The sequence below is a fragment of the Thunnus thynnus genome, chromosome 18 (genome assembly GCF_963924715.1).
Source record: "Thunnus thynnus chromosome 18, fThuThy2.1, whole genome shotgun sequence".
Classification (NCBI taxonomy): Eukaryota; Metazoa; Chordata; class Actinopteri; order Scombriformes; family Scombridae; genus Thunnus; species Thunnus thynnus.
The window spans coordinates 365,869-383,713 of record NC_089534.1 but is presented as its reverse complement, the minus strand read 5'-3'; the positions used below and the strand labels follow the sequence as shown (position 1 = coordinate 383,713).

Here is a 17,845-nt window from a genome sequence, read left to right as displayed (position 1 = left end):
TTATTTTAACCCAAACCATCATCTTTCCTTAAACCTAACCAGACCTGAGCCATGAAACATCATTATAGTTTAACAGTGATGTGTGACGGTTTTATAAAACACAGACAGATGATGTCGTCCTGCTGATTACTGCTGATAGAGACGCCAGATTAGAAAACACTGCTATGTGTCGTTCTGGAGTCACATGATCAAACCACTGGTTGTTTAATTTGGAGGAGTTGTAAAAACAGTATCAGTCAAGGGGGTCAAGAATTAATTTTTACATCCATGATATGTCTTCTAATGAGAGTTGGATAATAACAGACACAAACATTTTACAGTCTGACCTCTGATCAGCAGACTGATGTCCATGTTTGAAGGCAATAGGTCGAACGATAGACCCGTCACTCTTCATGGACACACAGCTGGGTTCAGGAGAATCTGGTCTCTGCTGATGGATCCTGATGGAAACAGAGAGATGATTAAAAAAAAAAACAAGTGTAACTTACAGTGTTGATCCTGAAGATTGTGTGTTTTGTGTTTTTGTGTTTTGACACATCAGGTGTGTTTACATAAACCTGCAGTAAGAAACTGATCCACACAGCTACAACAAACTGGTATTGTTAGCGTGGCGAACTAGCTTAGAGACCGCAGAACCATCTCGATCTTGTCACACCCTGCCTGGACTTTGTGTGTTTTTTGGTCTTTTTATGTTCTTGTGTTCTTTGGGGTCTCCTGGTTTGCACTTCTGTTTAGTCCTTCTGGTCATATGGGTCTTGTTATATTTGGGTGGTGGGTTTGGACTGCCTTTTGTTGTTTAGCCTGGTGTGTTGTGTACTTTAGTTTAGGTTCATGGTGGTTCTTGGACAGGTTGGTGTGGGTTGTATTTAGAATATTGTGTTTTCTGGGTTTTAGTTTTGTTATTGTGTTTCCCTTGTGTGTTCATGTACTCCTCCTCACCTGCCCTGCTTCACCCTCGTTAGCCCTGCTCTGCTTCCTGTGTTTCCTCAGCCAATCACTCCCAGCCTGCCCTTGTGTCTCGTCACCTGTTCCCCATCCCTTGATTAGTTTAGTCTGTATTTAAGGTCTGGTTTTGAGTTGAGTCTTCCTGGGATCATTCGTTTAGTTTCGTCTGCTAGTTTTGTTCAGCTCTGTTTGCCTGTTCTTGACCATCCACAATTAAAGGAGATTTTCATCAAATCTGCATTCCGGCCTCTGCGTTTGGGTCCACTCCTGCTTCCCCAACCTGACAGATCTGATCTTCCCTGGACACAGTCTGCTCACACATGATCTCCTGCTATGAAGCCTTTGACAGCAGGACATCAGGCCTCAGTGATGTTGGTGGAGACCAAGAAAAACAACATGACAGAGGCCTGTACTACAAAGCAAGTTCAACATACCCAGGATATCTTTTCATTACCTAGCTTCACTGAACCTAACATTAGCTGTCCAGATAACCAGAACTACGAAGCTGGTTATCAACTGCTCAGTCAACCCGGGGTTTTCCTGCTACGAGCGCGATCATGTGACAGAGGTGGAGTTTTTAATTACGAGTGACATCATCAGAACCATGAATGAAGTACTTCATGATATGAGATGAAACGGTGAAACCAAGAACCTACAGAAAACTTCTGTTTTACCAACAGCAAAAGGTCATATTCAACGAAGTGAAATGTAAACGATCTTGTAATCATACAACAGAATAAGAAGATGTAGAAACACTAGCAATAATTTCTACATATTAAAAGTGGGCTATGGCTTAAAATACATGTAGGAATTATTATATATGACTTAAGTATAGAGAGAGTATTTTTTGCTATTTAGTTGGATGATGAAGAAACCATCTGAATATGTCACATAAAAAGACAAATTTAAAGTAACGTCAGACTGTTTCTGCTACTGAAGCAAAGAGTGTAAAAGTAGTTAATAACTGATGAGTCTATCTGACTGAAATGTTGCTTTATAATCATGGAGCCAATTAACAGTGTTGATTATTTCTTTTAATAAAAGACAAGCTTTGGTTTTTATTTCCAACTATCATCACACAGGTGTCTCATGTTATTCTGAGCTGCAGTGATGGAATCAGAGTGTAAAATCATCCACACTGTCAACTGTCACTCCAGGGATAAAGTCAACTTTGTACAATCAAAACGCAGCTAAAATCATCATGTGTTTAGTGTTGTGAACGATCTCTCCGTTTGTTAGAAGCTCTGTTTTAAAACCAGAGTGGAAACACAAAGTCTGAAACTATAAAATGTTTCTACTGACCTATAATAATGTATATATTGTTCTTTTTTACTTGTCACTTTATTGTAACTCAGGACTTTTGTCCATGTCGGGATCCTGTAGGAATGATGACTCCAGTGATCTGATTGGTCAGTGGTCGGAGTGTTGACAGGTTGTGATCCGATCATATAAAGTTAACTGCTCAGCATCAGTTACCATGGTGATGAACCCCGGTAAGAAGTGAACCGGCGACGTAGGACTGAAAACCCAGACTTAAACCTGAAGTTACCTCGATAACCCCAAATCCTGCTTCATAGTACAGGCCTCTGGTCACAATATCAGTCACCAACAACAACCTGTAGTTAGTTTGAGTGACAGCTGCCATCTAGTGGTCGTAGTAACTGTGAGGTGGAGCAGTGGTGCAGTTCAGGTGATGTTTATATATGTGGACAGATTTCCTCATTCAGAGGAGGAGGCTGGATGGAGGCTTTAACCCAACAATGGACTTTGACACAGGAGACCATAACTACGATGGTTATGATGGTTGCCATGACGACAAAGGTGGTCTAACTTTAAGGAAGTAGTAACTTTAACCCACCACATGTTTCTCTATTCTTAAAAAAGTGATTATTTTAACCCAAACCATCATCTTTAAACCTAACCAGACCTGAACCATGAAACATCATTATAGTTTAACAGTGATGTGTGACGGTTTTATAAAACACAGACAGATGATGTCGTCCTGCTGATTACTGCTGATAGAGACGCCAGATTAGAAAACACTGCTATGTGTCGTTCTGGAGTCACATGATCAAACCACTGGTTGTTTAATTTGGAGGAGTTGTAAAAACAGTATTAGTCACTAAGGTCAAGAATTAATTTTTACATCAATGATATGTCTTCTTATGAGAATTGGATAATAACAGACACAAACATTTTACAGTCTGACCTCTGATCAGCAGACTGATGTCCATGTTTGAAGGCAATAGGTCGAACGATAGACCCGTCACTCTTCATGGACACACAGCTGGGTTCAGGAGAATCTGGTCTCTGCTGATGGATCCTGATGGAAACAGAGAGATGATTAAAAAAAAAAACAAGTGTAACTTACAGTGTTGATCCTGAAGATTGTGTGTTTTGTGTTTTTGTGTTTTGACACATCAGATGTGTTTACATAAACCTGCAGTAAGAAACTGATCCACACAGCTACACCAAACTGGTATTGTTAGCGTGGCGAACTAGTTTAGAGACCACAGAGCCATCTCGATCTTGTCACACCCTGCCTGGACTTTGTGTGTTTTTTGGTCTTTTTATGTTCTTGTGTTCTTTGGGGTCTCCTGGTTTGCACTTCTGTTTAGTCCTTCTGGTCATATGGGTCTTGTTATATTTGGGTGGTGGGTTTGGACTGCCTTTTGTTGTTTAGCCTGGTGTGTTGTGTACTTTAGTTTAGGTTCATGGTGGTTCTTGGACAGGTTGGTGTGGGTTGTATTTAGAATATTGTGTTTTCTGGGTTTTAGTTTTGTTATTGTGTTTCCCTTGTGTGTTCATGTACTCCTCCTCACCTGCCCTGCTTCACCCTCGTTAGCCCTGCTCTGCTTCCTGTGTTTCCTCAGCCAATCACTCCCAGCCTGCCCTTGTGTCTCGTCACCTGTTCCCCATCCCTTGATTAGTTTAGTCTGAATTTAAGGTCTGGTTTTGAGTTGAGTCTTCCTGGGATCATTCGTTTAGTGTCGTCTGCTAGTTTTGTTCAGCTCTGTTTGCCTGTTCTTGACCATCCACAATTAAAGGAGATTTTCATCAAATCTGCATTCCGGCCTCTGCGTTTGGGTCCACTCCTGCTTCCCCAACCTGACGGATCTGATCTTCCCTGGACACAGTCTGCTCACATATGATCTCCTGCTATGAAGCCTTTGACAGCAGGACATCAGGCCTCAGTGATGTTGGTGGAGACCAAGAAAAACAACATGACAGAGGCCTGTACTACAAAGCAAGTTCAACATACCCAGGATATCTTTTCATTACCTAGCTTCACTGAACCTAACATTAGCTGTCCAGATAACCAGTACTACGAAGCTGGTTATCAACTGCTCAGTCAACCCGGGGTTTTCCTGCTACGAGCGCGATCATGTGACAGAGGTGGAGTTTTTAAATACGAGTGACATCATCAGAACCATGAATGAAGTACTTCATGATATGAGATGAAACGGTGAAACCAAGAACCTACAGAAAACTTCTGTTTTACCAACAGCCAAAGGTCATATTCAACAAAGTGAAATGTAAACGATCCTGTAATCATACAACAGAATAAGAAGATGTAGAAACACTAGCAATAATTTCTACATATTAAAAGTGGGCCACAGCTTAAAATACATGTAGGAATTATTATATATGACTTAAGTATAGAGAGAGTATTTTTTGCTATTTAGTTGGATGATGAAGAAACCATCTGAATATGTCACATAAAAAGACAAATTTAAAGTAACGTCAGACTGTTTCTGCTACTGAAGCAAAGAGTGTAAAAGTAGTTAATAACTGATGAGTCTATCTGACTGAAATGTTGCTTTATAATCATGGAGCCAATTAACAGTGTTGATTATTTCTTTTAATAAAAGACAAGCTTTGGTTTTTATTTCCAACTATCATCACACAGGTGTCTCATGTTATTCTGAGCTGCAGTGATGGAATCAGAGTGTAAAATCATCCACACTGTCAACTGTCACTCCAGGGATAAAGTAAACTTTGTACAATTAACACGCAGCTAAAATCATCATCATGTGATTAGTGTCATAAACTATCTCTGTTTGTTAGAAGCTCTGTTTTAAAACCAGAGTGGAAACAGAAAGTCTGAAACTATAAAATGTTTCTACTGACCTATAATAATATATATATATTGTTCTTCTTTACTTGTCACTTTATTGTAACTCAGGACTTTTGTCCATGTCGGGATCCTGTAGGAATGATGACTCCATTGATCTGATTGGTCAAATCCTGCTTCATAGTACAGGCCTCTGGTCACAATGTCAGTCACCAACAACAACCTGTAGTTAGTTTGAGTGACAGCTGCCATCTAGTGGTCGTAGTAACTGTGAGGTGGAGCAGTGGTGCAGTTCAGGTGATGTTTATATATGTGGACAGATTTCCTCATTCAGAGGAGGAGGAATTAAACCAACAGTGGACTTTGCCACAGGAGACCATAACTACGATGGTTATGATGGTTGCCATGACGACAAAGGTGGTCTAACTTTAAGGAAGTAGTAACTTTAACCCACCACATGTTTCTCTATTCTTAAAAAAGTGATTATTTTAACCCAAACCATCATCTTTCCTTAAACCTAACCAGACCTGAACCATGAAACATCATTATAGTTTATCAGTGATGTGTGACGGTTTTATAAAACACAGACAGATGATGTCGTCCTGCTGATTACTGCTGATAGAGACGCCAGATTAGAAAACACTGCTATGTGTCGTTCTGGAGTCACATGATCAAACCACTGGTTGTTTAATTTGGAGGAGTTGTAAAAACAGTATTAGTCACTGAGGTCAAGAATTAATTTTTACATCAATGATATGTCTTCTTATGAGAGTTGGATAATAACAGACACAAACATTTTACAGTCTGACCTCTGATCAGTAGACTGATGTCCATGTTTGAAGGTAATAGGTCGATCGATAGAGCTAGTTCTCTAGTTAAAAAGTTTGGTCTGTGGTGCTGGATCCTTGTGGTATTTTGACCAAAGCATACAGCATACATTTTATTATTATTTGTGTTAACTTGTGGAAAAGGGTATAATATGGCCCCTTTAAAATCTAAAAAAAAAGACCTTTAGATAAAATAACGCTGAAAAGAATTTTACATTTTAATGTTGATAACAGCTGCGTTAGGAAGAGAAAATCAATGACTGCTCTATTCTTACCATCGATCAGCTGAGGGGTGTTCATGTTTGAAGGTATCAGGTCGATCCATAGACCGGTCACTCTTCATGGACACACAGCTGGGTTCAGGTCCAGGTCCAGGTCCAGCAGAGTCTGGTCTGTGCTGCTGCTCTGGGCTTCAACACAACACACACAGAGCTTTGAGTGTGAATAATGATGGTGGAGTGATGTGAGTGGAGAACAGTGATGGACAGTTAGAGATCCTCATCTCACCTCTGAGCTTTGGTCTGGCTGTCATGTTCCCCACACAGAGAGCTTTTAGAGGGAGGGACTCCCTCCTCTCTGTCCTCACACTGATCCATAGCAGAGAAACACCTTCACACAAACACAACAACAAGCTCATTCATTACAACAAGCTGCACATCACAGAGCCACACTGCTGTCTATCACACTGTCATTCTTTATTCTACCACCAGATGGAGCCAAAGTCAGTCATTACTTTAAGATTTCCACTGTGGATACATGTTGAAGAAACTGCATTAACTATATTCCTTTTTATACAGTTGTATTTTTGTCCACTAGAGACTCATATGCAGCAAGTTATAGTTCACTTCTGTTTAAAAACTGATGACATGATATATTTTTATTCAGCTGTGTGGCAGAAAGAAGAAAATACTCACCAGGTGAATTCAGATCCACATCTGGTCACAGAGTCGTTCTACCTTCACCTGTAGAGGAAACACAGAGAGAAGCTGCAGCTGATTCTCCTTCATCAGTCCTTCATCATCAATCTGAGGACGCTGTCACTCTCTCATAACTTCACAGTCAAAGTCCAAAACCATAAAGATGATATTAAACCAGTGAACCTTGCAGCAGAGTTCAGCTCCAAACACACAGGAGGAACCTGCCAAGACTCTCTGTGAGGACATTAAACAATCTCACAGTGCCGCAGTATTCTGATTTACCTGGAAACTGATGTTCATCTGTCCACAAACTAATGTCATTGTTGTCTGTCTGATGTGGACAAAAAGGAGCAAAACATGTGGAATATTTAAACAACTGAAAGCTTTAACCCTTCCTTTACCAAAATACATTATCTCCACTTTGTCATGAAACTGCTGCCCAGCAATACTGTTGCTGATGTATTTGCAGCAGATTTTACTGTTTATGATCAATTAATTAACTGACTACAAAGCATTTATTTAAACAACATGATTGACTTGAAATGATATTTTTAAAGGTAAATATTTATTAATATAACATGTAAAAATCAGTATCATTGTACATTAACCCTTTAACACCCAGTGTCAGTTGTGTTCTGTACTTTATATTTGGGGAAAGTTTTCTGTTTGAGAATGACTGTAATGACCAAACACATGAATCTGATCTATTGATGAACATATTACATGTTAATATTCATTAATATTTTCATTAAACCAGAAGTCTGAGCTGGATATTATTCTTCTCTATATTCTCATGTAAAATATACAAATTAATCTCGTTAATTAAGCATAATTAACAGACCACCACAAAGTGGAGCCTCAACATGAACCACAGAATTAAACAAACAAACATTTGAAGAGGTTGAATTTCAGTTTCAGCAAAACGAAGCTTTTCTTGTTTTTTCTGTAGTTTTGTTCATTCCACCAAAGCACAGAGTTTCAACAAGTTTAGACCTTTTTTGGACCAATAAGATGCAATTTAAGATGTATTTCACATCCAAACTGGCAAAAAGTACAAAGGATATGAAGGAAAATCAAAGTCCCAGAATTACTTGTAAAGTTAATCAGTTAATTAACCTAATTTAAGTGTTTTCTACTGCGGTCAAACCAGCCGCCACGTTATTTCCTCCTGTGCAAACACGTGTTTTATTACGGTAACGAGGTTTTTCCACTTGGAGGAACTGAAAAATGCGTTGATAAAACACAGTTTGCCGTCGTTTTAAAAACAAACAAACAAACAAACTCTATTTATCGTTCTAAACACCAAACCAGTTTCACTGGCTCTGAATTTCCAGAATGTTTCACTGATGAATAAAACAGAATAAAATCCCTTCAAACATATTAAACACTAAAACAAGATGTTCAACTCAGACGTTTATTGAAAGGAAACTGAATGTTTCTAATCACTGGCTCAACTTCAGACACTCTACAGCAGTAAACTGATGCACATCAGCCTGCAGACCCGTATTTGATGAGATGTGGTCTCAGGGATCCCCATCAGGTTTCCATCAGGTTTTCATAATAAACTGAGTGTGAAACCTTGTTAAGAGACGTCAAACAGTTTCTATAAATTAAACAGTTTTACAAAACATCACAATATGATTTAGATCATTAAAGCTGGTTAAACAATGTTAAACCTGAGTTCTGCTGTTCTAAAACTCACAAAACCACCTTCAAAGTCTAACAACTCAACACAGAACAAACAGTCTGGATGAATGAAATGTCCTCACAACAACTATCGAACTCCAGTCCCACCAGTTTGTGTTACACACTGGTTCTAGTGGGAGTTATTCTCAATAGCACCACTAGCTGATAGTTGTAATGTTATACAAGAATAAATAATTATAACTTCAAAAGCAGATTATTTAACCAACATTATCTCAAATCAAGAACTATTGTAATGCAGAAGGTGATTTTTGTTCCTCAAGACTTAAAAGGACCATTTTAGTGGAGACCAGATCTGACTGTGACCCCCCTCAGAGTAAACCTGCACCTCTCTGGATGAGACAATAATCATAATAATGAAAGCAGAGATCATTACACAGTGATGCATCCTCGTATTTAAAATTAATTCCATCTAAAGTCTGACTGGAACTGAAACTAAAGTAAAGTATTCTGTAGAGTCTGAACGACATTTAACTGTTAGTTAATCAGACTCTTTGGTTCTGTGAGGAGAAGCTTCGCTCTGATCCATCAACCAAATCTCTGATCTTTATTACTTGTTTTAGCAGTTAATGAGAATATTAATGATTATTGATATAAGCTGCTTAAATATAGTCACCTGACTGACTGTATGATGATAGTTTATTTGCTCTAAATGAATAATAACGATGCATCGCTGCATTGATCAGGTTGCTATACATGTTGGTTTCGTTTTGTAGTTTTGTTGCCGCGTGATCAATATAAATTCTTCACAAAAACACATTTAAAAGCGAGACTGAAGTTAATAAAAGTAATGTCAACTTCATAATCCGATCAATTTTAAAACCCTTTTAAAACATTTTAAGGCCTAAAATTCAGATTATTGGACTTCAGACTTTTTAATGAACCCGGAAACCCTGAATGCAGCCAACAAATCAACATAACTCATCACTATAACAACCATCTCTACTGTTATCACATCATTTTAACACAAACATGATGAAAACTGTTGGTTACGTTACCTTTAGATGCTGAAAATCATCTGAATCAAGCTGATGAGTGAAGATGAAATTAATCCGCAGCTTCAACAGGAAACCAACCAGAAGAAGAACAAACATGTAACTGACAGGAAGTTTTTTTTTAAACCTTTATTTAACCAGGAAGTCTCTTGACATTAAAATCAGGGAGACCTGGTCATGATAACACAACATTACAAGGTTACAAACATTATAAAATACAGCATGTCAAAAACAGATGAGATATTTAAGTTTTTAAGGTTTTTTGATTCTCAAACAGTCTCAACACTCTGTATTCATCTTTAACCTGAATCGTTCTTTAAGGAAATCTGATCACAGAACAGCAGCTCTGAACTTTGGAACGAAGAATCTGGAACAAAAGTCAAATATCAACAGACAGTTTGAATCTTTATCAGTTGGATCATAAAGTCTGATGTTTGTCTTTTATTCCAACAAGGAAATAAAAAGTGTTGAGATGCATTAATGCAGTCTGTTGTATCTCTGTGATATGTGCAAAAATAAATTGTTCTTTGTCTTCATTATTATGATTCATTATTATAACATCTATGTCTTCAGACACACTGGAGACAAACATTAAACTCTGTTTAACCAGTAAAACCATTGAAATGAAAAACCTCTTTTTAAGAGTCCTGGCTGAGAGCGGCAGCAACAACGATGATTACAGACAAACAACATAAAACACATAACACATAAATATATCATGTCTCATAAATACATCACAATAATAGAGTGAAAACACTGCAGTACAGTCATATAAAATATTACATCCTGAAGAAAACAACCCAGCAGCTGTCTGGATAAAACTAAGAGAAATAAAATGAATAAAATCAACCTGAAACAACGACTCAATGAGACACATTCAGCTGTAAAATTCCTCTAAAACAGCAACACACAGATTGTGCAGCAATTATTTTAATTCCTGAGGAGGAAACAAGTTTTACTGTTTGAAAATCAAGTTGCAGAAGATTCATACACATAAAATAATAAATTAATAAATATGAGTCCTGGGAACAAAGAGCAGCTGTAACCCAAGAATGACTTTATAGAGGTTAAAGAGGAGCAGCCGACCCGGGTATAGAGCTCCATGATATACAGTATCCAGGGAATCTATACTGAGAAGTTGCATGTATGTACAGTTCATCCCGACAGCTAAACAAAGGAAGGAAAACATCCAGTCATGTCATGAGTCAAAGATAAAGTGTTTATAAGACAATAAAAACAACAGCAGGGATCCACTAGTTTCTTCTTAGAATATGTTAATACCATAAAACCTTTTTTAGCATCAAGACGAGTTTTACGTCATGCAGAGCTTTTTGGACAGTGTTTAAAGTGAATTAAGTTTGGTGCAGTGCAGTAAATAACAGCATATCTGTGTAAAAATATTGACAAAGAGAGTTTATATAAATACAGAAGAACAGCGGTCCCAGGACTGATCCTTGAGGAACACCGTTAGAAACTAGAAGCCGTCAGTTTGGACTCACTGACAGATAACTGTCATCACTGTCTGGTTCAGTGAGCAGTTCATGTCAGAGAAGCAGACGCCAAACCTGCTAAATGTAATTATGGAAATCACAAACCTCCTTAATACCACATGGTGAAAAGTACATTTACTCAAGTATTATGCTCACAGTTATGAGGTTCACGTACTTTACTTTAATATTCCCATTTTATGCAGCTGTGTACTTCACTGTACTGGTCATTCTACTACATTTATCTTACAGCTTGTTACTTTACAGGTTAAGATTTTACACACAATTTATACAATCAACAAACAAAATATGTGTTACTATAGATTAAACTATCCAGCAGCTGATCCACCTTGAACAGGCATTAAGTTATGTAGGAAGGTTGTACGGATGATATATCTGCACTTTTACTTTAGTACATGTTTGAATGCAGGACTTTTTCTTTAACAGAGTATTGTTAGTGTGGTATTAATACTCTATAATTTTATTTATAAAGCGCCAAATCACAACAAAAGTCATCTCAGGGCTCTTTCTACATAGAGCAGGTCTAGACCGAACTCTTTAATCTACAGAGACCCAACATTCCTCCATCAGCAGCAGGAAAACCTCCGTTTTTCCTCCAGCGGTCAGAGAAAACTACCACCATTGCCAATACCAACATTCTCAATTAGAGAAAGGATGAAAATAAGGCACAAAGGAGGTTTGAGTTTGAACCCAAATCACTAAATCCAAGATGTCTGAGATGAAATATGTATTCTAACAAAAGCAGGACACGTCATCCTCCAGAGAAGTTTTTATAACTTATATACTGAGACTAAAAACATGTTGAGTTGATCAGTTTGAACCTGTTAGAAAAGCAGCCGGTCGATGACTGAAAGTTGATGGAAACATGCAGACCAGCAGAGATCTGATGTTGTGTTTGAGTTCAGTGATGTTTTCAGTTGATCAGGTTTCTAATATTCAATTTGTTTTTGTGATAAAGTGGGTGAGAATACACCATTTGTCCCTACTTTCACCATCAATGCCACACAGCTTACAAATTTAACCATGCTTGTTAATTGTTTGTTTAGCGATGATCAATCTGTAACTTGCAGACTCATACTATCCCGGGTTTGTTTGTGGTTTGTTTGGTTACAGTTCACATACCAGCAACATTTTTGGTTAAAGTAAAACACAGACAAGTATTGTTAAGTTTAGTTATTGTTTATTGGGTTAAGTCAGCATTTCATAATTCAATCCTATTCTTTCTGTGCTAATTACTATACCCACCATGTGCTCCACAGACAAAAGGAGGAGGCACCCAACAATGGCCTGTATTTATACACTGGGTGACATCATTGGTGATGTCAACAATAATAATAATAATAGAAATGTTACTAATAATAATAATAGCAGGTGTGGGCATCAAGCAGGACCACATCAGCACAGGGTCTGCAGCCACGGTCCATGGAAGCCCACAATCCATGACCAGGATCCACAGGGACCTGCAAGACAAAAGCAGAAAAACGAGGAAGAAGCAAAGTTAGTGACATGCATTGATGTTACATGAATGCATACAGATACAGAGGAGGAGAGAGGAGCTCAGTGCATCATGGGAAGTCCCCCAGCAGTCTAGGCCTATAGCAGCATAACTAAGGGCTGATCCAAGGCGAGCCTGGTCGGCCCTAACTATAAGCTTTATCAAAAAGGAAAGTTTTAAGCCTACTCTTAAACATAGAGAGGGTGGGAGTGTGTGTGTGTGTGTGTGTGTGTGTGTGTGTGTGTGTGTGAGAGAGTGTGTGTGTGTGTGTGTGTGTGTGTGTGTGTGTGTGTGTGTGTGTGTGTGTGTGTGTGAGAGAGTGTGTGTGTGTTGGAGTCTCACCTGGAAAGCTATTACATGATCCCCCGAGGCTCCGCCCACATCGGAGTCACAGGTGTTCCATCGCTGTGATTGGCTGAGATGGCAGAACACCTGTGACTCAGATGTGGGCGGAGCCTCGAGGGATGATGTAATAGCTTTCCAACATACACACACACTCACACAAACACACACAGAAGAACGTGTGTGTTTGTGTTGCACGTCAGTCGCCATGGTAACACAACATGAAGTCACACCAACAGACTCCATTAAACTTGATGCTGTCTGAAGTTTTTAATTAACTTCAAAGTATCAAGTTAAGTTCGTCTTGTTTTTCTTTATTTTATTGATCGTTGTGATTTTAACTTGTTGCTGTTATTGTGTCGACCGCAGGAGAAAAGATCCCAATAAACTAGAGAATACATTTCCTGAAAGCTGAAATAAATAAAACATTGATGAAAACACTGCAGACTTGTTCAGCATCTGTAGTTTTATCACCGTGGAATATTTCATTACAGAGATTTGACAGTTAATAAATAGTGTGATGGTGTTTTATTAATGACCACATGGTGGAGCTGTTGGTGCCGTGATATCTGCAGATTCTCATGGAGAACTTATGTACCAAGTTTCATTTGATTAAAGACAACAGAACAGCAGAAATATCATGTTATGATGTTAGTTTAGCTCCTGAATGAACAACAATCCAAAAGTTTTAATCCAGTTCAGTACTGAGGAGTTCTGACCTGTTAAATGCATCAATTAGTTTAGTAACTAATTACAGACAAACAGTGATTGATACCAAAAACAAACTCATAATTATCATGTTTTAACATGTTCAGCTTTTCCACAAGTGACGACTGTCCATCACTGATCAATACTGCAGCACTTTCAAACATTCCTCCAAAGACTTTCCATTATACATTTAAATACTTTAGAAATTTATATAAAATCACTGGAATATGCCAGAAAGAAGAAAAATAACAGCATGAATGTCCTTAAAGAGCTGTCAGTGTCAACGTCAACAAAACCAAGCAGCTGATTGTTGATTTTAGGGAAAAGGAGGCAAAGACACACAGTCGTGTCTTCATCAGTGGAGCTGAGGTGCAGCAGGTTTTAAGTTCCTGACAGAGAACCTGTCATGGACATCACACATCTCCACCCTGTAATAAAGCTCAGAAACGACTTCATAAGGAAACTTAAGAAGCTAAAATTCCATCTCAAGTTCTTGTGAACTTTAACAGCGGAGCAACATCCTGACTGGAAACATCACAAACTTTACCTTTCGCTTGATCTGGTCTGTTTGTTATCGTGTCTCGTTCTGTAATCTCAGGAGAGTTGAGTTGTTGTTGAAATCAGCTCAATATTCAGCCATGACTCTGAAAATCTTCTAGATAACATTAAGCTTTCTGTCCTCCAACATAAAAACTCCTCCCAGCGCTCCTCTGTCCATCTCTGTCATGGCTGAACGTGTTGAAGCTGTTCTATCAGTCGACGGAGGTCCTTTCCTTGGTGGTTGTTTGCTGGACAGCAGCATGAAACTTGCAGACACCAACAGGGTAGACAGACTGCTGAGGAAGGGGGGTCTGTACTGGGGACCAGTCTGGACCCAGTGAATGTGGTGGCTGAGAGGAGAGTGTTGGTCCAACTGGTGGCCACCGACACCTCTCATCCACTTCATGACATGTTGGCCAGGGTTAGGGTTCAGCAACACACTCTTTATTCTCCTGTTGTTTTTCTATTCTGTGTATTGTTATCATCCCTACCTGGATCAGGTGGAGAACCTGTGTGCTGGTTCCAGGCTCACCATCTCTCTCTCTGCATGACCAAGACCAAGGAGATAGTGGATTACAGATTACAGGACAAACCAGACACCTCTCTGCATGAACAGGTCCTCAGTGGAGAGAGTGAGATGATACAAACACCTCGGAGCTCACTGAGGACCTCACAGTCAGACAGCTCACTCAGTCAACAGCAACAAACATCCAGGCAGCGTCTGTACCGCCTCACACAACTGAGAAAACTCAAAGCATCACCAGCTTCTCTAAAACCTTTGACACCGCAGCCATCCAGACCATCGTGTCTGGGAGCATCTCTGCCTGGTACGACAGCTGCTGCAGGACATAAACACACCAGACAGGTACTGACAGACTCAGAGGATCAACTGGACTCCTCTCACTACCAGACTGTTTACACTGCTGACACAAGCTTCAGCACTTAAAGATCAGACAGAAGCTGAGGAGCAGATTTCATCCTCATGTACAGGCTGCCAGAGCAAATACAGTGTATATAAGTATATAGTATATATTGTGTATATATAGTATATATAGTGTATATAGTATATATAGTATATATAGTGTATATAGTATATAGTATATATAGTGTATATAGTATATAGTATATATAGTGTATATAGTATATAGTATATAGTATATATAGTGTATATAGTATATAGTATATATAGTGTATATAGTATATATAGTATATACAGTGTATATAGTATATATAGTATATAGTATATATAGTGTATATAGTATATATAGTGTATATAGTATATATAGTGTATATAGTATATAGTATATATAGTGTATATAGTATATATAGTATATAGTATATATAGTGTATATAGTATATATAGTGTATATAGTATATATAGTATATAGTATATATAGTGTATATAGTATATATAGTATATAGTATATATAGTGTATATAGTATATAGTATATATAGTGTATATAGTATATAGTATATAGTATATATAGTATATACAGTGTATATAGTATATAGTATATATAGTGTATATAGTATATATAGTGTATATAGTATATATAGTGTATATAGTGTATATAGTGTATATAGTATATAGTATATATAGTGTATATAGTATATATAGTGTATATAGTATATAGTATATATAGTGTATATAGTATATAGTATATAGTATATATAGTGTATATAGTATATAGTATATATAGTGTATATAGTATATATAGTATATAGTATATATAGTGTATATAGTATATAGTATATATAGTGTATATAGTATATATAGTGTATATAGTATATATAGTGTATATAGTATATAGTATATAGTATATATAGTGTATATAGTGTATATAGTATATATAGTGTATATAGTATATATAGTATATAGTATATATAATGTATATAGTATATAGTATATATAGTGTATATAGTATATAGTATATAGTATATATAGTGTATATAGTATATAGTATATATAATGTATATAGTATATAGTATATATAGTGTATATAGTATATAGTATATAGTATATAGTATATAGTATATATAATGTATATAGTATATAGTATATATAGTGTATACAGTATATAGTATATATAGTGTATATAGTATATATAGTATATAGTATATGTAGTGTATATAGTATATAGTATATATAATGTATATAGTATATAGTATATATAGTGTATATAGTATATAGTATATAGTATATATAGTGTATATAGTATATAGTATATAGTATATAGTATATAGTATATATAGTGTATATAGTATATAGTATATAGTATATAGTATATAGTATATATAGTGTATATAGTATATAGTATATAGTATATAGTATATATAGTGTATATAGTATATAGTATATAGTATATAGTATATATAGTGTATATAGTATATAGTATATATAGTGTATTCGACACAGTCAATTATGATGTTTAATATCAAAACTCTCTAAATGTAACTAAACACTGATTTGGAGACAAACTCTGCAGTTCTGCTTAATGACACCTAACATGAACAGTTCAGGCTGGCGGTGAGAACAGTGAGACAGGTTGTCAATATGTGTGATTGATAATTGATTGATGATGAAATACTGATGAAGGAGAATAAAAACAGAAAGTTTCATCAGTGATGTCACATCGTTCACGTCATGTTTGAGTTTCTAACTTTGTTCACATCAACACCAAAACAACAGTGTTTTTGTGATTTCAGAAACAGGAAGCTGAAGGTGAAGAAACTCTTCTTCTGTCCTCCCGTCTCCTCGCACACAAAGCAGTCATGGCCGCCGGCCGCCGGTTGCCTGGTAACCGTCCTGGCAGAGCGGCGGCGTCGAGAGGCCCGGCGCTCAGATGAACGAGGAGACCGTGAACGCTGCTGCCAGCAGGCTTTGTTCAAACACACTAAACTTTATTTAACATTCAGATCGCAGACGCACAGACTCACTCAGTGATGTCATCGACCCCCCAAAACAGCGTCAGAGGGACCAAGATGGCGGTCGACCCCTCCCACCCCAGAAAGATTTATCCCAAAATTCATAAACTCTGAATCAGAAACAACTTTATTGCTGAAAATGTTTTCACGTAAAAGGAAAAGATAATAAATCCTTCAAAAGTCACGTGATCTAAATATAAAATAGAAATTTATAATAAACATATGTCAAATGTTTTCTAAAGTGAAAAAATCTGACAGAGAAAATACAAACGTTCATAATATCACAAACCGAACACACGACTCATGATCACAGTTCACAGGTTTACACGAGGATCGAATATTCACATACATGCAGATGTTCCACACGAGGTTCTACAGTAGCGGAGGGTTCTCACAGGGTTCAGGTAGGTTCTCCACAGAGGGTCTTTATGAGGTTTCTGGGGCTCCACCTTTGCTCTTGAGATGCTCCAGGAGGTCTTGCCAGTGGTACTGAGACGGATTCAGGCGTTCTTCAAAGGGTCCAGAGGTTCCTGACAAAGTTCCAGGGTTAATAAGAAGGATTCAGAGGTTTATGAAACGATTCTTAGAAGGGTTTTAGAGGTTCCTTGTAGTTTCAGCAGACTTCCAGTTCTTCCCAAGGAGGTTCCAGGAGTTCTTAAGGGGTTAATAAAAAGGATTTTGGGTTTCTTTACAGGTTCAGAGTCTCTATAGAAGGTCCCAGAGGTCCTGACGTTCTTCACAGAGTCCAGGGTTCCAGCACTAGAAATAGGGTTCAGGTCGATGTAGGAGCAACACAACACTGTTAATGTTGCTTTGAGCCAGTTTTATTGTTATTTTCATTTTCCTGTTGGGTTGTTGACCTA

The 17,845-nt window shown here is 37.5% G+C and overlaps 1 protein-coding gene across 9 annotated transcripts in view; it reads right to left on the bottom strand.

Moving 5' to 3' along the window:
* The window catches only part of LOC137168872 (NLR family CARD domain-containing protein 3-like), a 32,919-nt gene extending 22,946 nt beyond the window's left edge, over positions 1–9,973 (bottom strand). Inside the window, exons 1-6 of one of the 9 annotated variants that reach the window (XR_010924356.1) lie at positions 9,467–9,740; positions 6,762–6,809; positions 6,355–6,456; positions 6,123–6,257; positions 3,155–3,268; positions 327–440 (exon numbers count right to left, since the gene is read on the bottom strand). Coding sequence is in view for 7 of the 9 variants with exons in the window: in XM_067571701.1 (XP_067427802.1) it covers positions 327–440; positions 3,155–3,268; positions 6,123–6,257; positions 6,355–6,443 (452 nt within the window). In the remaining 2 variants the exon portion in view is untranslated. Of the gene's footprint in view, positions 1–326; positions 441–3,154; positions 3,269–5,829; positions 5,877–6,122; positions 6,258–6,354; positions 6,457–6,761; positions 8,268–9,466 lie in introns of those variants that run through there. The other 8 variants (XM_067571701.1, XM_067571707.1, XM_067571708.1 and 5 more) reach the window with 8 other exon arrangements.
* Between the last annotated feature and the right edge of the window lie 7,872 nt (positions 9,974–17,845).